General features: G+C 37.4%; 2 protein-coding genes across 5 annotated transcripts in view; both read left to right on the forward strand.

Moving 5' to 3' along the window:
• Positions 1-139: 139 nt before the first annotated feature.
• LOC309502219 (uncharacterized protein) lies at positions 140-2084 on the forward strand. 2 transcript variants are annotated; one of them, XR_014207201.1, is made up of 6 exons: positions 140-259; positions 364-445; positions 540-573; positions 657-743; positions 886-1049; positions 1361-2084. XR_014207201.1 is itself a non-coding variant. In XM_082174485.1 (6 exons), the coding sequence occupies exons 2-6, from the start codon at positions 425-427 to the stop codon at positions 1430-1432; spliced, it is 342 nt and encodes a 113-aa protein (XP_082030611.1). In that variant the 5' UTR covers positions 140-259; positions 364-424; the 3' UTR covers positions 1433-2084. The 2 variants fall into 2 exon arrangements, 1 of the variants encoding a protein (XP_082030611.1); XM_082174485.1 differs by having other exon boundaries at positions 922-1049.
• An 18578-nt stretch (positions 2085-20662) lies between these two features.
• The window catches only part of dgkg (diacylglycerol kinase, gamma), a 121635-nt gene continuing 115925 nt past the window's right edge, over positions 20663-26372 (forward strand). For 2 of the 3 annotated variants that reach the window (XR_014207435.1, XM_082175587.1), the window contains exon 1: positions 20663-20964. The gene's annotated coding sequence lies outside the window, so the exon portion shown is untranslated. The remainder of the gene's footprint in view (positions 20965-26372) is intronic. The other variant, XM_082175588.1, reaches the window with a different exon arrangement.

Here is a 26372-nt window from a genome sequence, read left to right on the forward strand (position 1 = left end):
CACTACAATATTACATATAAAAATACAAATTGTAAAATTTGATTTCATGCTGACTTTAAGATGATGAATCCTTTAATCATAATCTGTTTTTCACTAGGACTAGTAGAAGTAGAAGTAGCAGAGTTTGGTATTATCAGACTAGCAATACTCTGCATTGAAATGAAAGCTGTTATGTTTGCTCCCCCAGCTCATCAAGTACTAAGCTTTACACCCCCGGCAGCAAATTTACCCTGGCAGCATATGGGTGAAAACTCTGGAGGTATGTAATACGTTGCGCTTTACTAAGTGTTACATTTAAGTCCAATTCATTAAATGTATGCAATAACTTCAAACATATTTTTACATGTCAATGATTATCAATAGGAGGGAGAAAGTCATTGCTCTATTGTTGGCCCTTGTACTCCAATGGCATCTCGTGTCAAGCATGAAGTTTTCAGCTGTGAAGGTATATTCTAGCCCTATGTCTTAATGTCCAGTGTTTTAACAGTATTGCAAATAGTGCCTTTAGTTGTTTGTTTTATTTTATTTTTTAAATGTAGAACCAAGCCCTGAGGGAAAGCAATGCACGAGCAGGTGAGAACTTGCACTGTTTCTTAAATTGTACTTTTTTGTGTGTGATGTAAGTCCAAAATTACCATATGCCTTTCATTTTGTAGCTTCGGATGACAGCGGCTTACTTCAAGAGCAGGTGAAGCAAGTTCAACAAACAATGTTGAAGACGTTTGCTTGCACTGGGCAATCAGGTACAACTTGCAAACAGCACCTGTGGTTGTTGGTTTAATTCCCACTGGGGCTACCTGTACATGTAGTAGACCTAGATATAAATGTCATAGTTTAGTAGTTGAGGGACCAGGACTGACTATTTTATTCTGGGAAACCCTGTAGGTGCAGATCAGACCCTTATGCTGTGACGTCTTGCAGAGTTTGGCGATGTTGTGTCTGTTGGAGTTATCCCTGTCAGGGGATCTGTTACTCCCCTACACACCCAGGAAGATTTGCCGTGTCTTGACAACAGTTTGAAGCAGGATAAAAAGCTCCAGGAACAATTTGTAAGTTTGCTGATTATAACGCCATAGAGTAATCTAAAAAGTAAAATTTAAGATTGTGTACTGCATATATTACAGTCTGAATCCTTAGCCTTTCACATTTTTTATTTATTTATGAGAAGCTTCAGAGAAATGTAATTTGTAACACTTTTTTGGATTTTCAGCTCGGTGTAGGGGATAAAGCATGTTTTAGAGTCATGTTCCTTTAGACCATTGTTCAAAGTAAGTTGGATATTTTTTAAATTATATTTATGTAGATGTATATGGCTTCATGCAATTCAAATGAAATGACAGATCTGTATTTTCTAAATTAGCCATCCGGAAGAACCTGGCAACCCAGGATGCCACTGATGAAGCGGTCTAGGTTAACGTTTCGCGTTACCTGAAAGGAGCATCTGACCGTGAAGGCAGAAAAAGGCACCGCACAGCTGAGAGGGACCCACAGCCGACCACTTAGGCTGACTACTGACACCCCAGAATCACTGACAACTGGAATCCTTTCTTTATCTTGCAGTCAGTAACATCAAGACCCCTAAAGAAGTCAGAAGTGTCACACTATACTCACTAACTGTGGAAATTACTTTCTTTTTTTTCTTTTTTCAAATAATGCTTGTAAGTCCTTGTGCCACATGGTCAGCATTGCAGCTATAATGGTCTATTCTACTCCAGAGCTTTACTATAAATTACTACCACTTAACCTATTGTTAGAAATGGCTTGTAAATGTGATGTCATACTTTGATTTATTTGGTATCCTGCACATTATTTCGTATCAAGTATTCTCTTTACTTGTCATAATGTTTACAGGTAATTTTTTTCACCCTAGAGCTGTCCTCTTTATATGAACAATTATTGTAAGAGTTGTAATTTGCTTGTAAGGCTGTTTTTTGTTTGTTTGTTTTTTTACCAAAATTTAATAAGAAACCTGCATGTTAGTATATTGATTTATTTATTTTTCTGTTATGTTTCAGTGATCTGACACATCTTGTTTAAATGACAGTTAATGTACTTTGAAATGTGGAATAAAAATGCCAAATGGATATTTGTCTGGTTTGAGCAATCATTATTCTTGATAAACTGCATGCTATAAATATTAAATATTATATATATATATAGCCAGAATAAGCGGCGGCAGATCGCTCGAAAATAGCGCTTGCCTCCAGCGGGCCGCGGAAGGGCCGCCTTAAATAAAACGGCGGTGGGACGGCGGTTGGCCCGCGGGCCGGCCGCGTAACGAAGGCGGTAGGAAGGCGGCTGCCGCTTTTAAAAAGCGGCTGCCGCCGGCGGTGCGCCGTCCAACGTGTTTGCGATGTCGCCATTCTGCCGCTTCTACTGCCGCCGGAGCGCCGACGGTGGGCCGCCGACTCATTGCTATCTGGGCATCTGACTCACCGAAAGTGACTTGAACGCATATCCCGTCATATAGCCTACACGACTTCACCTCGTAGGCTACGTACGAACTTCCCAGGAGGACGGACTTGAACGCACAATTAGCTCATGCACACACGATACGATGCTGCACGTGCACATGATGCCCAATAATGCTGTCACGTTAGGCAGGTCGCTAGGTTTTGAGAAACAGCCAGAGTCACGACTCCAGACTGGCGGGGAGATGAGGACACAATGAATTCATCTGTGGGTAGGTTCTTGTCTTTTAGTAGTTTCCCGGGATTGTTATTAAGACGGTAAATAACGATTTAATCCATGACATTGAATGATAAAATGTTACGGACAGTGCCTCATTATTCATATGATTTCACCTTGTTATTGATTTTTACGTGTTGTGTGGCATTGATTATTGATAATATTTTAATAGCGGGCCATTTAAAAAACAAACAATAGAAGAGAATTTAAGATATTATGGGGAAATGCATATGTGTATTTGTAAATAACAATAAGCTTTAAATATCAGTGGACAGCACAACCTAATCAGTAGCCTTATTCTTTATGCTGTCCACTCAAGACAGTTAGCCTACCATTTAAAAAAAAAATAATAATAATTATTGTACCTTTGTTATATATATTAATAATTGCCTGCAGTGTGTATGGATATATACTTCCAAGCACACTTGTTTTTTACGGGGTTTGCAGATGTGGTGCTTTTCCCAGGACTGTCTCAGAAATGAGGTGTTTACAGTGCTGGACAAAGGGGGATCCTGGGAGGTTGCTATTTTTAGCTCTTATTTCATCATTCCTCTGCACAGTGCAGTAAGATGCTCCCTGCATCTCAATGACTGAGGATTGGAACATCAGCCCCCTTCTCTTTAATATGACCACAAAAACAATCCAAAAGGACAAACGGATGTGGTGCCATTCCCTTTTTCCATCTTGCTCTTATGTTGTTGCTTTGCTCTGCAGATTCTAAGGCAGTTACATAGTGCAGTATTGTGTTCCTTACACATGGAGCATTTGGACATTCTTCATGGGCATTCAGTAGTGTTTGACAGAATGATGTCTCTTGATACTAAACACAATATATACAGGCACAGATCCATTCACAGTGTTTCTTCCAAGGTTGTCATAACAGCATGAGCCAGATTGGTATCTAACGCCATACGCCTGACTTTAAACATGACCTATGCCTTTAAAGTTTCCATCCCATGTATAATCCGTCAGACTTTTTAAATCACAACGGAAGAGCCTTCCTCTGTGTTGAATGAATGCACTCTTGCACGTAGTGGATGTGGTGTAGATTTGAGGATCTTAATTCAAAAGGAATAGATACTGTTGCACAGAAAGTGTCCCTTTAGTTCCCCCAAAAATTTTCATTATGTCATTATATGCTCACCCTCATGTCATTCCACCCACTTTCGTTCACCTTTGGAACACAAATCAGGATCTTTTGCGAGAACAAACCTCTTGCAGAAGCTCAAACGTGCTGCGTAACGCGAGAATTGCCTCATTGCTTCTTGCATGTCAAGCGAACATTCTTGAGCTCCTGTTTATCAAAACTGATGTGTGCGTTGATGAATGTTTATATGTGAATAAAAGCCTAATTTCATTTACATTATATAAAACAACCGTGTCTCTTCAGAAAATCAGGACTAAACTGATCAATTCATATGGATTAGTCACTTTATGAACTTTTTGAAGCATCTAAGTTTCAGTTGCGTTGCTGGCTATGGAGGGATAGAACGCTTCCTCACTCAGAAAAAATGTAGGTGTTAAATTTTTGTTTGAACATTGCATTTGTAGTGGAACATTTTCCGATATTTTTAAAGATATCTTTGGCAGTTCTGGTCATTGCATATTAAGAAGCATAACGTTTCTCTTTGATAAGATTCAGTGAGCAGTTTACACAGTATATATGTTGGAAAATGAAAGTGAAATAACTTTATTATGTTTGACACTAATTTCAACCATTTCAATTCCATCTGCTTGGACCCCTAAGTATTGTGAATGATGATTACTTAAATTGCTGAACTGTTTTATTATTACGGATCATTTAAATTTGACAAAACACCTTTTTTGAAGCCTTTACATTTCAAACTATTTGCATACAATTTATTGCATAGGGGCCTATACATTATACTTTAGACATTGTGTGAAGGAGAGCAAGTTAAAATTCCCTATACTCTTTAAGAAAAGAAAATCTTGAGTGCTAGTTTATTTTCATATGCTCTTTAAAATGCTGCTGTGTATGCAATCCATTATTACAGTGATGTGCTACTTTCATATAGGCAGAATGGTGTGGTTTTCTCACTTTAGACGTACTTTTGGTATACAGTATATGAAATGTGTCAAAAGGAGCAGTCAAGTCATTTTTTGTGTAACACAGTGAGCTATACTAACTACATATTTGATGATTTGCTGATTTGTCAGACAGGGGTCTAATTGTGTGGGCTGTCAACAGGCACCAAAGCCATATGTGTTTGTGTTGTAGTACGTCGCACAACACTGTTGTAGAAGTGTATTTGTGCAAGGAAAAACAACACAGAAGCAGTGACCTTTTCTGTCTAGAGATAATGAGAGAGGAAACCTGCCAATGCAAAATATAGAACATCGTCAGCATTGGGCCATGACAGTTGAGAGAAAGCAATTGAGAGAAATAGAGAAATGTCAAGGGGAGGTGCCAAATGTGTTAAATGCAGTTTGGTGGTGTAAAATGACCTCAAGAAAATGATTCACTGAAGGAGAAATAAATTGCCATTATGTGAAATGTTTTTATTTTATTATTATTTTTTACATGAAGAGTTCAGATGCAAAAGTCTCTAAGTGCCATCTGAAGTTTTCTTCTAGAATGATCATTTTTATCAAGCTTGTATATTTAAGTTCAGCATTTCACTTAAATGACAATTAATAGGTAATTTTCATTGCCATTTAAGTGAAATGACTGAACATAAATATACGAGCTTGATAAAAATGATCATTCTATAAGAAAATTTCAGATGGCACTTAGAGGCTTTTGCATCTGAACTTTTCATATATTAAGCATATCCAAATAGCAAATCAAGAAATAATTTGGCAGTTGAACAACAGCAATAGAAAATTCACCTTTATATCACCATATATTACATTAAATGCTGCTTTATATGCATTCAAAACAAGTGCAAGCGCAAGGGAATATGTTTTGCACAGCAATATGTGAGCATAATCAGATTCATTTTTTTTTCTCACAATTTACATGCATTTTTATATAGAACATGCCTATATAGCTGATTTCAACTGTAAAATGTAGCAATATAATGTTAAAAATTATAAAAATGAATTATTTATTTGATGCAGCTAGCTGTTCATCAGTTAAATTGCAGCTGCATGGACACTGCAATCACATCACTGCAAGTTGATTGTGATACTTTAATGTATTTCCTCTTTCCCATTGATGTTAAATAAAAGGCTGCAAAATGCAAAGCCTGGCCATCTGTCTGGAGATGAGGGCAGCAATTTATTCTTATTTAGTTTCTCAGCCAACCAGGATAGGTGGCACAAATGGAGCATTTTAATTAAAAAACTGCTGAGACATTGTGGGAGGATGCCAGCATGGCAAGGTTTCCCCACACAAACACACTGCTTATGCTTCATCACTGCAAAACAAATAAGGCCATCAGTATTACTCAGACAATGAGGGGAATAGTATGTTTTACATAAAACAATTACACAAACAAGGTAGGGTATGTGTACCCATTAAGCCCATGTACCCATTAAGCCCACTTTCAACTCTGAAGTCAAATTAAAAAAAGAGAAAATAATATTTTATGCTGCTCATTAGTTTAACCAATCCAGTGATTTGTTACATCCCTGCATGGCATTTTTTATTGTATACCATTCACATTTGGCAATGTTGAGTTAGCCCCCCCCCCATGTCACCTCAAAACTTTGGTGTTTCGAGACCCTTCAGAAATCAACACATTTCTGCAATTTTCAGCCATTTCTTTGGTAACTACATTGACATTATGTCAAATAAGAGATAAATGTATTGTTTTTTTGTGTATGAACAAATAGTACTTTATCATTTTATATATATGAGTTGTATTAGCTTGCGTTCAAAGCTAATCTCTAGGTCAAACCATTAGCCTTACAGAAAGGCTAGACTGCCAAAGAATTAAGCAGTGACCTGCAAACAATAAATGTTTTGTGATTCATTTTAAATTAATTTGCAAAAAAAATACATCATAAATTGTTTTGTAGAGAAGATTTTTTTCATATATATATATATATATATATTTTTTTTTTTGATGGGCTCAAATGGAACAGTGCCACAAAACACATGCAAACTATAGCCAACACAAGCTAACCTTGAATGAAAAACGTAACATTTCTCAATGTGGGCACAATGAAAATGACTATTATACTTAGTCCACAGTATATTTAAGCTCCATGCATGTATTTGTAAACATATCTTACATTTTTAAAGGAAAACATTGTCTTTTTTCACCATTACTCACTGTGGCACCATTTAAGCCCACCTTATGTGTTTCAATGAGGAATCCCTCTAATTGCAAACTTTTTCGGAGTGAAAGTGTTTAATTATAACATTTCTTTGTGTGCTTTTACCTTACTAACCTTTTAACCTTACCTTACTTACTACCTTAATTTACAACTATATTTAGATAGGCCTACAAATTACATACATTCATTCAAATGAGATAGAGCCCGTTTTGTCCTAAAGTCCTTTATGTATAACCGGGCATAATTCGGGAGCCAAGACGAGTTAAGCCTTGAGATTCCGGGCATGGAGAGGTCCCAGAGGGACCCTACATTCCCCACACTCCTTAGCCCCTGGGACCATACGGTTCCGAGATACCACCACTTCTTGTCCAGCTTTGACCGGGCAAAACTCGGGACCCAAGCTGAGTTGGGGCTCCGGACTCCAGGCATGGAGGGGTCACCCAGTGGGCCCCCTATGCCGGGAGTATTGAGCCCTAACTCGGCTTTCTTCCCGAAATATGGTCACTTCCTGTGGAACTTTGATCAGGCATAACTCTGGAACCAAGCCGACTTAAGGCTCCATAACCCTCTAACCCCAGAGTCTGGAGCCCAAACTCGGCTTACTTCCCGAGATACACCCGGTCAAACTTCCACCTTTGACCAGGCATAACTCGGAAGCCAAGCCAACTTAAGGCTCCAGACTACCGGCCACTAACACCTACCCATCCCACCCAGGGCTCTAATCAAACATTAGCAAAAGGAATTATCACTGTCACTGAATAAATATATTGATGTTTTACTTCATTAAAATCAATAAATTTTTATATTTTGTGAATCAATCATGAAGTGGGCTTATTTGGAACATATGCGGGCTTAAAGTACCAATTAAGCCCATGCCAGACTTCTGACTTTATTCCTAAATTATCTTAATTTTACATTCTAAAATGTACATCAACTAATTAATACATCTTCAAATGAGAGATAAATCTTCCATTTTAACAATTGATTTTTCTTATAAACCATGTCAATATCTATGTAAAAAAACCTAGACTTAGATTTTGGTGGGCTTAATAGGTATACTTATAGGAATTCATATTAATTTCCCGGGCGCTTTCTGCCAACAAGTGCCAGAGAAATGCAAAGTTAATTTTTTATCCAAATAGCATAGTTTATTCTTTACCCAAAAATGTGAGGGTTAAAGTTTGCACTGCATTTGTGGCCTGCATTTACATTATTATTTATTATGATTTTATTGATTCACTCACTGTAATGGAAAAAGAATTACAAACGGTGAGTTGTAACTTGAGTCAGCATTTTCTCTATTTAACGACTGTACATTTTGAACATATCTGCGATGATATACCCACCAACATTACATCATAATGGTGAAAACCAAAGTGCACATTAAAGTTGTGGTCATAAAGTGATTTGGATTGAAAAACAAATACTAACGATACTACACTTTTTGAAGAATAATGCTATAGACCAAAATACATGTCAGCTGACCGAGGGGACAAGGTTATGCTTTGGTCCATTGAGATGTTTACTAGCATTCCAGGTCTCTGTATTCCCTAGGAGGTTTCCATCACTATGGTGACAGCAAGCTGCTGATGTCACTGCCAGGACATGTCATTGGGGTTGGTGGCCTTCGTTCTGTCCCTTTTCCCTCTCCTTTTCATTTACATCAAAACCTGAGCATCAGATCCGCAACAATATGACTAGAGAATAATCTCTTCAAGCCACCTCAGTTGTTTTTAAATGAATTTGCTGCTTGGTAAAACATGGAAATATGAAACATGGAAAACATGTTGGATCTTTTGGATGGAGGTTGCCTTTTATTCTTCCTCTGACTGCTAATTATGTTCTCTGTAATGAGCCCTAGAGGCATGCTAATCACATTAGCACCGTATTTACAGGGAGGAGAGGTGTCCAAGGTGTAGTTTTACACAGGGACAGCTGGGATATATCTATACAGAGAGGGGAAAGTGAAGGAAATGTTTTTAGGAAATGTTCTGATGATATATGCAGTTCATGCTCATTAGCTTACATGAACATTCAGTTCTTTATTATTACACATTTCTTTGGTCTTTTCCAGCCTAGCCTTGGCTTCATATTAAGCCAGATGGTGTAGTAATAAATATCACTCAGCACAAGAGAAAATGTGGCTTGAGCTACATTAACCAATATGCTTGCTGAGCACACTCAGCTATGATCTTTTACTGGACAGATTGTTCTGTGATCCTAATGTTGCTTGTTAGGAATCAAGTTAAATAATTACTTTGTTTTTAAGGGTTTTCAATTATATTATCACCATGGAAGGTACTGCTGTACTGGCCATCTTATTGTATACAAGTTTCTCAAGGATGTGAGTGATGATGCCATCATGGGAAATACATTATATCCAAACCAAACTATTTAAGCAAGCCTTTGATGCCCTGTTGAGGTTATGTTTCTCTGTGGTAGCATGATTTCAACACTAGCACAACTAAGAAAACATTGCAAGAAATTCTTAGTTTAGCCTTGGCTGGTTGGTTTTCTGGTCTTAGCTGGTCAGTTACTAGAGGGGTTTTGGCAACCAGCCAAATTTCAAACCAGCTAAGTATAGTAAATGATCTTAAGCAGTTTTAAGCTGTTTATGTTTATTTTATTGTATTGTTTTTTTCAGGAGGGATACTAATAGGAACATGTAAGAACATTTAAGTTTAAAATGTACATTTTGTTTTGGACACTGGACATGGCTCCATGTACTCTAAAAATATATTGCCTGATGATCACAGCCAACAATTAATAATTCATTTATCTACTTTAAGACAATTGAAAGAAAAAAAGATTATATTTCCATGGAAGCAGAAAGAGAAGCTTATTAAACAATGATGCAGTTCATTAAAAATGCATGATATAACAAGGACATAAAATACAGGTACACTCAGCACAGCTTGTTTTTGTGAGAGAACAATTCAAAAGTTTCTCAATGGCAAAACATCAAAAAGCAGTATGGTTTTCCTCCCTCTTGTCCAATTTTAGAATGTGACACAGTAATGTATCGCTGTACACCACAGGGGAAGTACCACCTCCGCTGCCCCACCACAGGCACAAGGCAACCTGCTCTTTGAAAAGCTATTCCCAAATTGCATTCCTTGACTTGCTGACTTCACTTAATTATTTCCACCCTCAGTAATAACATATCTGTCATTGGTGGGTGTAATGATTAGGTGTCAGTGGTTTTTGTCCCGCTGAAAACCCTGTTCTTTACACCCACCCTCACATGCAGGCTGAGTCAGATCGCTCTTTGCCGCCTGCTGTCTCGAACCCCTTCATCTCTCCTTCTTCCAATCCATTGCTCATTTATCCCAGATTATTCTCATGGCTGATGCTTAACATTGATGATTTTCCCACTGCTTCAGCTGTATGATCTGTTTCAATTAACACAAGTTCCATCAGACCTCTCATAAGGGTTAAAAAAAAACACACACAAAAAAAAAACACATCCACATGGCACTCATCTCAAAGTAAAACCAATTACTTGACGGGTCCATGTGATTGTGAGCAAACAGAGAAGCTGTGGCTGGAGGCAAGCAGTAAAATGATGCAACTGTGGAAAAGTAATAATGTGCTGGAGCTCATCGAGCCCAGTTTGTTTTATTGTGAAAGCAAACAGTGCTTATTACTGAAGGATGAACTCTCCAGTCGTGTATTTATAGCAACCTAATAGATCCCAAGTGTGTAATCTTTTTAGGGCAAAATATTGATTTTTGAATTGTAATCAGGACCTTCCTTGCGGTGTTTGACTGCATAAAGTGAGATTGAAACTATAAGCAGTTTATAATGTACTATTCTGTTTTATTTAAATCCAAAGTCTCACAGTTTTTAGGTAATTAAAGTTTGATTGTGTATGTCAAATGTTGCATTTAGCAACATTAAGCATAAATTCAGAGCCCCAGCTGCATTAATTTCTCATGTCTTTAAATTTTCAAATGCAATATCTGCTTTTTAAATCAAAATTTAATTATTTAAACCTAATGCTGAATTATTAAAAGCTGACACGTAAGCTTGACAGCTTGCCACAGGTAAATTATGGTCAAAATTTAAATTTAAAGGTAGAATACATTTTTGGCTAATTTCTTCCCCATTATTTATTTATTTAGTATTATTTAATTTTTTTATGTGAATCATCTTCATCTATCAACTCGATAGTTATTTTTTTAATGCATTTTGTCCAGTCCTAAGCATAATTTCAACATTTGCCTCTATAAATATTTGTGTGATTTACTGTAATGTCAATGGCATTCAGTCCCAAGGTTAAAAGGAAACTCCTACATGGAGATGCATATGGGTGAGAGTTATTCCCTTGCTTCTTGAAGGTAGGATACTCCATGTGCATGCTAATAGAGGTGGTAGCAAATGTACTGTGTGCATAGTAACGCTAATATTAACCATTCATCAAGAGGCTTCCAAAGACATTGATTCTCAAGTCAGGGCATAGATGTGCATGATAGATTCCCTGTCAGTGCTGTGCTGGTGTTATTCCAGGCACCTGTTTATAATGAAGTACATGGAATCCATATAATGTCACAACTGAAAACTGGATGGCCGTGTTTTTACTCACTTGCGTAAAGCTACTGTAGTGCTGTTGCTTACATCAAAGGAAATGCTGAAGTGAGAGCAGGAGGTCCCTGCAGAGGAAACCAGAGCTCTATCTCTTTGCAAATGTGAGCATGACTGTGGTAAAAAAGATGAGCTGAGGATTTCAACCTGTCTTTTTCAGTGTTACAAGCGCAGGAAGTTTCTGTCCTCGTACTGTGGTTTGTGTAAAGAGTTACTGTTTTAAGCATTTAGTGAATTGTTTTTAAAACAAAACTAAATTCTGATTGGTTAAGCCACAAAATATGTGGTTGACTACTAGTGACTATAAACACACCTGTGCCTGCACAGTCTATATTCTTTGTTGCTTTGCAACCACATTATTAACTGTTACTTATAATAATAATAATAATATTATAATATATACTTATAGCCTAATAATATTATCATTACATTTTTTTTTTTTTTTTTTTTTTTGTATTGAATACCATTTACCCTTTAGGCTACACAATAAAATCACTATAATACATTCCAATGTCATATTGCTTTTTAATTTTCTTTGAATTTAGATTGTCACTGTATTTTGTATAGTGAACCAATGTTTCAGGTATAACAGGAAAGCATATTGAGTGCCTGTAAGTTTTAGAGCTTATAACTGCATATTTTATTACTTATATATACTGTTAATACCAATCTACACGAATGACCAAAATCTGCTTTTTAACTTAATGTACTGATACCACGTGCAACAACTATAATAATAAAGGTGGTACAATAGAAAGCCAGTCAGTTTTTTTTGTCCTGTGTGAGAAAAGGATAAGACGCAGTTCATTTTTCATCTTGTGTGCGTATGTGTGACCTTTATGCACGTGTGGGTGGGTGTCAGTAACATGCAGTATCAGGCTGTGGATGTGTGAAAATGTGTTGCACTTCTCTGTTTTTCCCAGAAATGGGCGAATCTCTCTAAGTACCCGATGGAGTCCTCTTACCAGTGAAGGTAATCATACGTGCCTTAGACTGCTTTATCACTAGCATATTTTTTTCTTGTACAAGCTATTATTGTTTTATCTGCACGTAAGCGCCTGTTGCTAATTCAAAAAGTATTTCAAATCATGATAATCTTTTTTTGGGCAACTTCTTTCGAAAACATATTTTTTTGATCTTGGTTGATGTGAGCCAAGAATTACAATTATGATGTTATTGAATAAGTCTAATGTTTTTATGAAATTTAAGCTTGTCAGGTTTGTTGAAGTTGTTTTGTGCTGTGCTTCTTCATCACGTCGTCTCCATCTCCTCTTCCTGTCTTGGTGTCCCTGGGGATGAGCCTGCCAGCCCAGTGATGTAGCTTTGGATCTCATTATGGGGTAGAGATTTAATGGAGCCACATGGTTGTCTGTCACAGACTAGGATGTGCATTAATGCAGAACTGTTTGTCCACTGCACCCGTTGGTGGTCATATAACTGGTGCTCTCTTCCCCCCCCCCTCCCTTTATTTCCATCTCAGAGAGAGAAAAAAATAACAAGGCAACATAGCCTTTAGGACATTCCTAATCTGTCTTTTTATTTCCACATCTGTAGCTACTTATTAGTGCGGAAATTTGGAATTACTATATGCTGGATTGTTTACACTTTAATTGGATCACAGTTGGATACAGACGCTGTATTGGGAAATCTCACTTCCTGTTGTTGCCATATGCAATACTCAATGAACTGAACCTCGAATCCTGTAAAATTGTTTTCTAATTACAATTTGGTGTAATCAGTCTTCCAAGTGGACAATCCTAACCCTATACATGTAGTTAATTATTATTACTTAGTACTTAAATGTATAGTTACACTAACACGGACCCCTTAAAATGAAGTGTAACTGGACATTTTACTGAGCCTGCCGCGAGTGACACAGAGGAATTGTTTTTTACTGAGGTAAAATAAAAAAAATTAAATTCCTGCTCCAGATATACACTTTTCAAAATAATGTTGTTTTTTTTTTTATGCAACATTTTCTGAAAATATAAAGCAAAACATCAGTGTGCAAACAAATAAATGTATGGACTAGTATTTCCAATGCCGACTAGCAGCAGCAGTATCGTTTAGTTGACTCATCTCTTGTCTTTACTGTCAATTTTAGTTTAATGCTTCCTTGCTAAATAAAATAATTAGTTTCTTTAAAAAAAATATTACTGACTCCAAAAAATTTTAACGGTGTTGTAGCTCTTTCTAGATTTAGGGACGCTTCAGCCATTTTCCTTAAAGGGCACCTATTATGCAAAATTCACTTTTACATGGTGTTTGAACATAAATGTGTGTTGGCAGTGTGTGAGCAAAACCTAGCCTGACTACGTCAGACTTCGTACTTCCGCTCAATTTCATTTCGCTTCTGTACTCAGTCTGAGACAGCGTCATAGCTTTCCGTTTTCCTCCGGCCTGAAAATAGCCGGCCAATCAACGAACAGAGGGCGGGCTGAGAGACGTGACGTATAGACGCTGATTGTACCGTGGATGCGTAGATTTACTTCACATAATCTGCAAAAGTCGTTCACAGCCATGTTCACTCCGGTATTTCGCTCGATGGTTTTGTTTTCGCATCATACATTTGTTTACAGTGGAAGTTAGATGCGGCTGAGCATGCGCATAACACACGCCATAACCAAACGTTATGTGATTGGCTTACGGGTAACCAATGATTTTAAACTTCAGACAAGCGCCCCCGCGAGAAAGAAAACGCTTTCAATTATGCCATGCCAGACTCTGTCTACGAAGCAAAGCGAAGTAGCAGAGTTTGGTATTACCAGGCTAAGCAAAACCACCCTAGAATGATAAAAATCCACCCAGTGTTTTTTTTTACAATCTCAATAAATCATAAGCACTGTCTCAGAATGAGCTGTTCTCAGATTCAGCGCAATGTGACGTAGAATTGCGCAGGCCCCTCCCACGACTATTGAGTGACACTTCAGTTTGAGCATAGACCCGCCCTGAGTGAGCTGGACACAGTCCGCCATTGTTCGACGCTTGAGCAGCTGTAGACATTAATGTCTCCTAAGCGATTGAGGTGTTTTGATGTTGGATGTCAGAATGAACATATCAGTCTTCATTTACTCTCGTTCTTACTCGAGGATGGATCTGTACCAACTGTTCATGATCCAGATTACACTCTCCGGAGCGACAGGACTAACGTTACTGACCACGGCAGAAATGAAAGTGAGAGCGCGCACTTTATGACAGCTCATCGAATAGTTTTACGGATTTACAGTGTACCAGTTTATTAAGCACAGACCGAAAAGGTGTGTATATATTTGTTTGCTGTTAGTTGTAACGAGTGTTTTGTGTACTTCGCTGTGTATGTTCCATGATAATGAAAGGGAGAGAGAGAGAGTTTATGGATAAGACTTTAATGCTCACATCTTATACTGTGTTTATTTAGCTGTTCTTACAGTGATTCTCTGGAGTAAAACTAACGCTTCATCTTTTATGTGATGTACAATAAACTTCATTGAACTCATCAGTATATTTTGGTCATCATTCGGACGAGGTCTGCTACAGCAGGCTTGTATTAATAGTGGATAAAAGCAGATGACAAATAAGTTATAACCATAATTAAGCTAAACTATACCTGTTTAACCCTTTCACACGTAAGTTTAAAATATTCTGACTGACCCCCCAGCGTGAGTTTTTCAAGGCGACCGTTATTTAGAATGTGTCACTTTATGGTTTCCGTGGTGACGCGTCATTGATTGTCACGTGACACACCGCAGCAACAACAGAGCTGAATGAATGATGATCTGCTTTTATGTCATTTTTCCTTTTTTATTCAAAATATTCACTAATTTGTTGGATATGGCATGAAATATCTGATATTCCGGTTGTCAAATATATGCAAGTGGAAGTGTTTTGTTGTTTAAACACATTTATAACGATCGCGTTAGTTCAGCTGTATTCGCGATGGGCGCCGCCATCTTAGTTTGTGCCGCAGACGCGCAGTTCAGAGAATCGGATCTGTTGGATTTACAACACGTTAATTCATCCACTTCTCCCGAAATACATACAAGTAAGTGGCAGATCAACTGGAAGAAGAATAGAGTAAACTTTAAAGTTACTTACACAATGTGTATCTGATATGAATAAAACGAATTATAATGTGAAGGATTATTATTGCCTCTTCCTTTGACATCAGTGTGTATTTTACGAACTGTAATGTATTGTTTTTTTAGTACTTATATGTCTGGAACCTAAAATAAACATTATGTGGTTGAAAACACTGAAAAGTTGTGATATATGACAGCTCTGAGCGCGCCTGTCTCTGGCTCAGCGCCAGCCAACGCGCGAAAGCACATTTGAATTTAGCAGTTGATCACGTCATGCACTGACCGTTCTAATCACACCGGTGTGATCGTACGCTCCAGGGACCAGCTTAGACTGATCACACCGGTGTGATCGTACGTGCGAAAGGGTTAATCTCCATACAGTATATTCTCTGGCGCTGGGCATTATTGTCCGACTCCGAGTCAAAATGAACACGCTACTGAGAGTTTCTGTTTTGATATTATCAGATGAGATTGTCCTGACTGAAGCGCGAGCTCGTGAGGCTCCGCCTCCTGGGCCGGCAGCAGCAGTTAATTTGCATTTAAAGGGATACACACTAAAACAGCATGTTTTTCTGAGCCCCAAAAAATGACAATTTAAACAGGCTGTAAAAAAATATCTGTTGGGTATTTTGAGCTAAAACTTCACATACATACTCTGGGGACATCAGAGACTTATTTTACATCTTGTGAAAAGGGTCATAATAGGTGCCCTTTAAAAATCAGTTAAAGTATCATAAAAGTGACCCAGTCTTCTGAATATAGTGTTTAAGGTGGAAATCCTCATACTTCTTTCATTGTAATTGCATGGAAGAGAGCGACTAGAACATTCAGTAGAATTTCTTCTAGTGAGTTTCACAGAAGAAAAAGTCAAGCAGGTTTGAAACAACGTCAGCGTGAGTGAATAAAGACATCATGCTGGAAAATGCACGTATCCTCACTAAATTGGGATCATTGGGAGAAGTTACTTTTGCAGGACATTTTGATACCATTTTTTGATCATGGCAGAGTTTTTGGGCAGAAATGTGAAGAGGGCCCACTCCCTTAGAAGAAAAGCAAACCGACACATAGATTGTCTCAGGTTGCTTCACTGATGGCGTGACACAGGACTCATAGCGTTCACCTTTTCTTACTGACAATCGATTTTCCAGATGTCCCGAACAGTAGGAAGGGTGCTTCATCAGATAAAATAACGTCGCACGAGTCTTTTGCTGTTCAATCCTTGTGCTTCCTGCAGAATTTGTCCTTGATGTTTGTTTGTTTTTTTTGGAAAGAAGTGGCTTCTTTGTTGCCCTTCTTGACACAAGGGCATTGTCCAAAAGTCTTGGCCTCACTGTGCGTCCAGATGCACTCACACCCACCTGCTGCCGATATTGAGCAAGCTGGTGACATGATTCCGTAGGAGACAGTCCTGGCGCTTGCTGGACACTGGGACATCCTGAAGCAGTTGAACCTCTCTACTTCTAGTTCTTCATGATCCTCTAAATGGTTCTTCCAGGTGAAATATATTTTGCAGCAATTTCCTTGCATGTGATGCCATTTTGATGCAAAGCAATGATGACTGACACAAGAAAACAATTCCCTCCTTTTATAGTAATCAGTCTAGTCGTAATCAGTGATTTCACCTGAATAGTACTTGTTCTCACTTTCCTATGTGCTGATGACATGTGTGGTGAAATAATGTTAGTTGGTCATTTTATGCCAGGGCCAAAAATAAAAAAAGTGAAATTCGGGTTTTGTGATAAAGTTCATTTTTTAAAAAGCTTTTTGTAATTATTTTAAATGCATCTAATCCCTCTGAACAATAATCTAGAAGCAATTTGAATCATCACCACAACTGAAGCAGCAAACTTTGCAAAACAAGATTTATGTCACTGCCAATACTTTTGACTCTACTGCAGGCTGTCTGGTTCATGCGTCGTTGGAAAGTAAATGAGGAAAAAATGAAGGTCCCTGGTGCTCTCTCTCATGATGATAATGAGGTGACCGGCCCCAGTGGGCTCTGAGGTTAGGCGCGAAGGACAGTGTTTCCGATCACTGGGGAGATGGGACAGCCGGAGGGTTAAAAATAGCACGTGAATCCCACCCTCCAGGCTCTCTCTTGTCCTTTTGGACACTGTGTGAGGGTCTCTGTCCCTTTACCCTGCTGACTTCCATATATAGACTCTCTACAGCAGGGTCACGCTGTCAGTTTCATCTCAGTGCTACAAAAGTAAATGCCGTTTCCTGTCATATCAGATATATATTAATATAGCAGATATAACCTAATATAGGTTGAGAATAGAGCAAATTAGGTATTTTTCATTTATAATCAAATGCATGTTGATTCATAAAAGTGTTGGCTCATTTCTTCAAACAAAAAGGACAATAAGACAGGAAGTGAAAGCATACGCTCTGCTGGCACAAGGCAACGCCTCCATCTCTAACAGAAAAAGGGAAAGTCCCGTCAGAAAGAGAGACAGCACAAGAGAAAGACAGAGAGAAAGAACAGACATGTTGCGCAGCCCTCTAGAACTATATAAATGTTCCTCTCACTGTTTCATTTCTCTTGCCTTTTCAAACATAATTGTGTGTAGTCTGTTTCACCATGTAAATTCACCACTTTGTGGGTTTCTATGGTACTTCTGTGCTGTTGCGCAATAGTAAGAAGCATGTAGATGGTGTGGTTCTTCTCTGTTACCTTCAACACTCTGAAAACAGACGTCTCCTCACGTTGACACTCCTACATATTTCCTGAACACTTATTTCTATATGCACAAGAAGGCCAGTTTACCATTCTGAATTTATCACGTTAAGGACAGCCGTATCTTTTAGACTCCTTTTTTTTGTCTATGGCAAGAGTGTGATCTTTTCTCTGTGTCCTTCATCTGCAGAATCTCAACAGGCCGGAGGCTTCAGGGTCAGCTCATGCCCCCTGATTGAAACCACTTACCTAAAAAGGTTTTTTAGAGCAAATGCGTGATTGCTCTCTTTTTCAAAAAAAAAAAAGAAAAGTAAAATGGGATATGGCATACCTAGGTGAAAGTCAAGCCAGACAAAAACAGTCTGCTTTTGATCATAGGAGCAGGGGAGGAGCACTCCCGGGCTATTTCTGTCCCTTTGTCTGCTTCTCAAATTAAGTGATGGAGCGATGGTGCTACAGCTTAATTCCCTATTCGGTTGATAAGCACTGGTCTCATCCCATCGTCCTTTGAGGGACCATTATATCATCCTAATGTGACATTAAAAGAAGATCCATTGAGTTTCTCGCTATTACTCTTACATCTATGAACGTGCATCAATATTTTTAGATACATATACATACAATACATATTTTCTCTCTGTTTAGATTTATGTGTGCTAAAAGCTTTGTGATTCTCTTTTCCAACTAATGTTGCAATATTAGTTATATTATATTTTTTTATGTTTTTTTTATTGTTTGTGTTATGTTCTTGAAGCTCCCTTGAAATTGTTCAACAAGCACTGTTGTCTTTTTCTGTACTGACATGTATTTTCTTTTGAAACAGGAAGTTTGTCGAAGGGTTTTTTCTGTAGTTAGTGGGCTTTGGTTATTTTAGCACCATAAACCATGATTTGCTCTTTGCTAGTCGATTTGCAGATTGCATTAGTGGATGGGACATTGTACATGACCTCAAAGCCAACAGACATGGACTGAAAGCCACAAAAATTTCATTGGGTCTTTAATGGTTTCTTTTTCAAATAGTCTGCAGTCATCCTCTGATTTTCGTTAATCATCATGAGTTGTTTAGTGCTGATCTCATTCTGTTTATGAATAATTGGTCTGAATTGTAGTGGAACGGTTGTGACCACCAGCCACATGACACTTCCCCAACTAGAAGTCACTGTGGTACATTTGTGTGATCTTCTCAAATTACTATAAACTTTTAGCTTGTTGCAGATAATATCAGGATGATGATAATTTGTTTTTGTGGTTGTATTTGGCTCTATGAGCAGAGTTTTATAGCATGTTATTTATTATAAAATAGAAAAGAGCAAAACTGGAGTCTGCCCAAGTCAAGTCAAGTCAAGTTTATTTGTATAGCGCTTTTCACAATACAGATTGTATCAAAGCAGCTTCACAGTATTAAATTAAAATAATACAACAAAGTTTGTTTCAAGAGGAATTTATTGATTGATAAAATTAAATTAAATATCCCCAAAATATCCCCAACTGAGCAAGCCAAAGGCAACAGTCATGCCCAGTCATGTTTTGAAATAGAACTGTTCTTATTACCACTTGATTGTTGTATCAGAATATGACATAGGATCCAAGCAAATGGGGTTCCATTACAGTACTGCGGTTTATCAATTATAGTTTGATCTCAAAACTATTTTCTGTGAAAAATAAATAAATAAATGTGCAATATGCATTAAAATGTTAGTAAGATTAGGGGTCAGTAAGATTTTTCTAAATGTCTCTTAATCTCCCCAAGGCAACATTTATGTTATTAAAACTTAAACAGTAATATTGTGAAATATTTTTACAATTTTAAATAGCAGTTTTAAATTTGAATATATTTTAAAATGAAATTTATTCCTGTGATGGAAAAGATATTTAATCAGCATCATTATTCCAGTCTTCAGTGTCACATGATTTGGTGCTCCAGTGACATTTCTTATTATAAATGTTGCAAACAGTTGATCCGCCTATAGTATTTTTGTGGAAAATGTGCTATGAGGATTCTCTGATGAATATAAAGTTCAAAAGAACAGCATTTATTTTAAATAAATAAAAAAATATATAAAATATATTCATCCTTGCTGAACAAAATTAGTCATTTCTATCACAACAAACTTAAAAATTAAGTAGCATATATATATATATATAACATTTATTTTAAAAAGTGAATGACTTAAATGTCCTCTAAAGCTATTTTACTGCCACATTTTAAAGATCATGATTCAGAATTCTTTATGCATTATTCAGTTTTCTTTATGTCCAAAAAGGCTCTATAGCAGAAATTATTTTAGATTCTGTGGTGACACTTTACAGTAAGGGGCACTAACTGTGGTGGTTAGGGTTGTTCGCAAGGGGAGGGCTGGTCCTATGAGAAGCTCTTTGATATTGCACTGTTGATGAGAGAGAGAGTGTGTGCAGAGTGAGAGTGAGAGAGCGAGAGAGAGACAGAACGACAGCAGAGCGCTCTGTAAACAGGCTGTCAGAGAAGAAAGTGCAGGGACATTTTCAATCCGCTACAGCCAAAGGAGTGCGTTGCATGCAACACTGAAGGATAATCACAAGAGGCAGAGAGAGAGACAGAGGGCGAGAGAGGGTTTAATTAATTAATGCAGGAGGGGAGGGATGTTTCTGCTGCTGACTGAGCTCAAAAAAGCATTTTGTTTGTGAACAGTCTGCTCTGAGCACCATCACCTGAACAAGCAGAGGTATAGGGTAAGATTTGTCTTTTTTTCTCTCACGCACATCTGTTCTCTGCGCTCTCATGTGTTTTCTCTGTGCACGTACCGATAAATGCTGTCTGCCGAGCCAGTGACCCTTTTTTTCCTCTCACGGTGTCTGTTCTCTATGGTTCTGTCAGTCAGCAATGAAAGCCTGCAGATCAGAAACTGTCACACTAAAACGTGCACATTTATCAAGGCTTTTTAACTTGTGAGTCTGAATTAATTGCTGCGCTTTGTGTTGATTTTGGTTTTTGTCTCAGTTGCACCATCTTCATCGTCTGGCAGGAGAGGATTTTAGGTGTTTCCTGTGCTTTGTTGAGTTCACGTGTAGGATGTTGCCTGCTTAGTGCTTTTGTTATGGTCTACATTGTCATAGTTTGTCTGCCATGTCAGAGCTGAGTGCAGATAGTGTTTATATTTCACACTCAGATAAGAGATCAATGCCGTTGGATGATGGATGGATTCTTTTGATATGGGGGGAAATTCAGCTCGACTATTTGACCGGGTTTGTTTGGCATCTTTCGTGATGCCCTGGGGTGGCCCACAATCTCTGTTGTGAGGGAATGCAATCAATTTTGATGTGTGCGATGATTCATTCTCTTCGCAAACCTGTGCTATCATGTGGTCGGGAGATGCTGGTAAATCTCCAATCTGCTTGCTTAATTAAGGCTCATCATGTAATCACCAAAGGCACTAGGTCTTCATGTCTCAACAGGATCTCTGAAGCAGGAACAGCTTGAGCACTGCGTGTGTGTGTGTGTTTTCAAGGGTAGAAGCTTTGAGCTTTTTCTCTATAGCTGATTGAGGACGCGATTCATGTTTTCAGTCCTCAGAGAGGGCATCATGCCGAATGCTTGTGTGCATGTTTGCAAGGTTTTACTCAGTAATTAGACATGCTCTCAGTCATTATAAAAAGACACACTGAGTAGAAATATAAAGAAAGAGAAAAGATTGCTCATGACACTTTACCCAAGGTCAAAAACAGCAGTCAGCCACAGAGTATCTTAATGGAGTCCACGATAAAGAAGAGCCTGAATAAACACTTACTGATCATCAAACTGTTTTCTTTGGCTTGTCTCTCATCTTTACTATGCCGCTCTTGTGTAGATGAATATGTTTTGTCCTGGTGTCCTCACTTGAAGTATGTAGTATGTACACATTATGGGAGACACTGTGTTAGTGGGAAACTTTTGAAAATAAATAGAAAGGGAGCTGTGTTGTTTTATTTAGAATAAGTGTTGGCACATATTACAATATAGTGCTGTGGCTTTCAGTACATTAGTGTACTTCTTCCTATTTCCAAGTAGGTACTTCATGTTATTGTCATTTACTTTATCGTTCTTGCAACAACAACAACAACAATAACAACAACAACAACAACAACAACAACAACCAAAATAATAGTAGTAGTAGTAGTAGTAATAATAGTATTAATAATAATAATAAATATAACAACAATTTAGCAGGAATATAATTTTTATATAATTTTTTTGATATTTTAATATTTTTTAAATTAGATATTTTATTATTTTATGTTCTTCCCACTATTTTTATTTAAATATTAATAATAATAATAATAATAATAATAGGAAGAATTGCAGAATATTAATTTTATTAAATATTAGCTGCATAATATAATTACATTTATTTAATATACCGGTAATAATTATTATATATTAATGCATTAATTATTAATTACTTTATTACATTTTTTCTGAATTCAGAGATATATAAATATTATTGGAAATATGTGTTATATTTTAAATAATTATAATATTATATAATAATAAAAAAAATTGCTCTTTCCACTTTGATCATTTGGTTAGTGCTCTGTTGTTGATGTTCAGTTACATTAATAGACATTCTGGCTGGATTTAAGGGCAGTAGGTTTCCATGTCATTGCATTGCAATTTCGAACCAAACCCTCCTGTTGCCATGACATCCAACCCCTCTGTAAATACTCCCAGGATTCTTTGAGCATGTAGGCCCCAGGAGGAGAGAGAGAGAGAGAGAGAGAGAGAGAGAATATTTTTCCCAGTATTATGTATGAGGGTGTTCAGCCTCCAACATTAAATGACATTTATTTATACATAAACTTTTTATAAAGCAAAACGTTTTGTAAAGAAACTGTTTACATAGATTTTCTGATGTGGTGCAACCGAACAGAACCTTGCATGCCTAAATAATGGTAATTTGTGTTTTGAGATTGATCGTTAAATGCATGCCCATTTACAGTAGCATTAATTTCAACAGTGCATGTCAAATTCTCTTTCCTTGTACTGTTTCTTTAGCCATTACGTTGTTTTGGACCATTAAGGATACCATGCTAAATCTCAATTCAGTCACACACTTTACTAATGCATAAGTGGCAAATGCAGCTGTAAGTAATTATATTTGTGCACATCGTAAAGAATTGCTTTGTGGTAGCTCGCACTTAAACCGTCGTCAAGTTGTTTTTGATGTGAGAAAAGCGAACTCTAAAAGGCATGTCATGTAAATGCATCAGATAAAGTCACAACAATGAAGTAAGCACAATATTCAGTTTTGTGTTGGGAGTTACTGTAAATGCTCCTGTCTGCTCTTTAGGCCTGGACATGCTACACCGATTCTGCTTCTGTGAAATCAATAGAAAAAAAAATATCTTTACCCAGACAGCAATGCCCAAACAGACCCAGAAGAAGATCCATACCTAAAAGCCCTCAGTGCATCTATCAATCAGACAACATTTCTACTTAAGTAGTGTGTGAGATGCTTTTTTTCTTTCTGATTTGTTCCACTGTTCCACTGTTCCTTCTGCAGCTCTTCTATGGCCTTAAATTATAAAAGGGGCCAGGCCGCGGGTTTGTGGGCAGAGCATGTATAAGCATGTATGAGTCCTGCTGTATAAATAGATATTCATAGAACCACTGAAAACATTAAGTTGTTAGAGAAAGTGTTATATCATGCCGATATAAAATGTGTATGAACTTATTAGGTACATTTATTAGGTGTACGTTTTTAATTCTAAATAAAATAAATACCAACTTTATATTAATTGGCTTTAAGTACTATGTACTTACATCGAAAAGTAGGTGTAATGTACTTATTGTGCTCATGTTGTATTGTAAATCAATTGTGCCAAATATAAATATTTAATTAAATTACTTGAATACTTAAATACTATATAAATAATGCTAAATAATACTGAACTGATCACCAAGTTTTTCCACCATTTTCTTTAGCAGTTCTCTTAGGTTAAATTTGGTGTGACAAATTAATTATTAAAAGTATACAAATGCTCTATTTTCTCAATTAATATGAGGTAGAAACTAAATGGATAAGAATTAACATGAAATAGAACATTGCTGTTAAAATATTATAACATGGCATATATGAGGACAATTTAAATATTATAAACAAAACTTTATGCATTACAAAATAAAAAAACTAAATATATTGAGAGTATGAGAAGCATTCCCGTGACAGAAGTTATTATTCCCTGATGGATCTAAATGTTATACCTGATTATAAAATGGCTGTCAAAAGTGTGTCACTGACAACTATAATTGCTAACAAGCAAAGGTTGAGTAGTCTGCTGCAATACTGTATGTTGTTTCATAAAAACATAATATTGCAAAAGATCATGTTGATAAATAGATTTCATGTTTTTTTTTCTACTGAATTCAGTGTGTTACACACAACAACAAAAAGACTCAGTGTCAAAACTCTACTTACACCTACGTTTCTCATGCACACATTGTGAATATTGTAAACTGTTAATATATGTGGCGAAATAAATATAAACTGCTTGAAACTTCTTGAACAGACAGTATATTTTTGTAAGCACAAGTAGTATCAGGTTGACAATCTACAACCACATACTGTATAAATACACTGTTGCAACTTGCACATTTTTTGGCACATCTGAGAGTTTCATGTGAAAGGCCAGCAGTTCCTGTCATTGAAATGGCATTATCAGGTCTCTTCCAGCCTCATCCCTAGGGTTTGATAATGTGACATCTTTAACTGCCACTCTCATCCACTGTCAGAGCTCTTTCTTCCGGCTGCACGCCAGACCACAGAGATCTGTTGAGTTCTTCTGTGGAGAATATTACAAAAATATTACACCATACCTTATCATACTTAAGACTGTGACAAGCAGCTGGGTGTGGGTTAGTGAAACTGGCTGCACATGGTAGCGCTGCTGTTGTCTCTGAATGGACTGCGACTCCTGCGGCCCAGCCATGCTGTTTAATTCTAGAGCGGACTGTGTTTATGGAAGCTGGGATTTTGATGATTCTGTGCCCCTCACTAACCTCTCAATCCCAGCTGTTCAGCCTGCCACTCTCTGCAGATTTTTCATTCATCACAGCCGCTGTCTCATTCTCCTGTGTATAAACTCTCTGTGTGAGCCTGTCTGCTGTCCTGGAGGCGAGTGATTTTACTGCTATGGCTGGAGAGCAGTGCACTTGGAAACGCAAAGACTTTTAATACTAAAATATATATGGCACAAAATCACTTTCACGCACCTTTACCTCGACTGTTCCAAGTTGGTGGAGTGACAAGCCTAACTCAACCCGAGCTGCCATTTAGAGTCTTTAGCCATTTTCATGAAACGTCTGAAGACACATCTTTTTCATCAACACATGACCCATTAACACTTACTATTCTATATATCTATTTAAAAAAACAACCTTGCTACGTGTAATGTGCTATACTAACTGGGACTGGTCACAGCACTTGCATACTTGTTGCCCTATTGTTGGTTTGATTGCTTCTATTGCTCTCCTCATTTGTAAGTCGCTTTGGATAAAAGTGTCTGCTAAATGATTAAATGTAAATGTAAACTTATACGACGCTTTGTAGAATGAACCATAAAGGGAATAACTATTTTCATGTAAAATGGCAAAAACAATGTTAGGGTTAGTAGTAGCAGCTTAATTTAAGTACAATAGAAGTCAAAGGGAGGTTTTCACCATGATACAAGACATATGTGTGTGTGCGTGAAACAAATACAGCTGCAGACAGTTATTCTCTGGCGCATTGATTCTGAGTGACTCTTCACTACACGGCAAAACCAGTTTGGCTGACTAGCCAGCTAGCAGCGTGGAACTAGCTAGCTAGCACCAGATTTCATTCGTTTTCTCTGTGAATGAATAAATAAAACAGTTGTTGTTTTCGTAACTAATAGATGTTCTTTAGGCACAGTACCATGGATAAGAACATCTCTTACTGTAAAGCTGTTTCGAAATGGCCTAGTGAAAAAGCATGACGCAGTTAAAGTGTCAAGTGTGGACTGAGAGGCTTGTAGATCTGGATAATTTCACATAATAATGCAGTTGTGCTTCGCCTAGAGTTCCTTACTAATGCATGCATTTCTACATAAGCGTCTCACTAAAATTCCACTAATGTGAGATGTAA

The sequence above is a fragment of the Leuciscus leuciscus genome (assembly GCF_965113295.1).
Source record: "Leuciscus leuciscus genome assembly, chromosome: 7".
Taxonomy (NCBI): domain Eukaryota; kingdom Metazoa; phylum Chordata; class Actinopteri; order Cypriniformes; family Leuciscidae; genus Leuciscus; species Leuciscus leuciscus.

Excerpts from the sequence above, each read along its gene's own strand:
- LOC309502219 (XM_082174485.1), top strand. The coding sequence starts at position 425 with ATGAAGTTTTCAGCTGTGAAG. Across the intron at positions 744-921 it reads TGCTTGCACTGGGCAATCAG|AGTTTGGCGATGTTGTGTCT; the intron begins GTACAACTTGCA and ends GACGTCTTGCAG. Across the intron at positions 1,050-1,360 it reads AAAAGCTCCAGGAACAATTT|CCATCCGGAAGAACCTGGCA; the intron begins GTAAGTTTGCTG and ends TTTCTAAATTAG.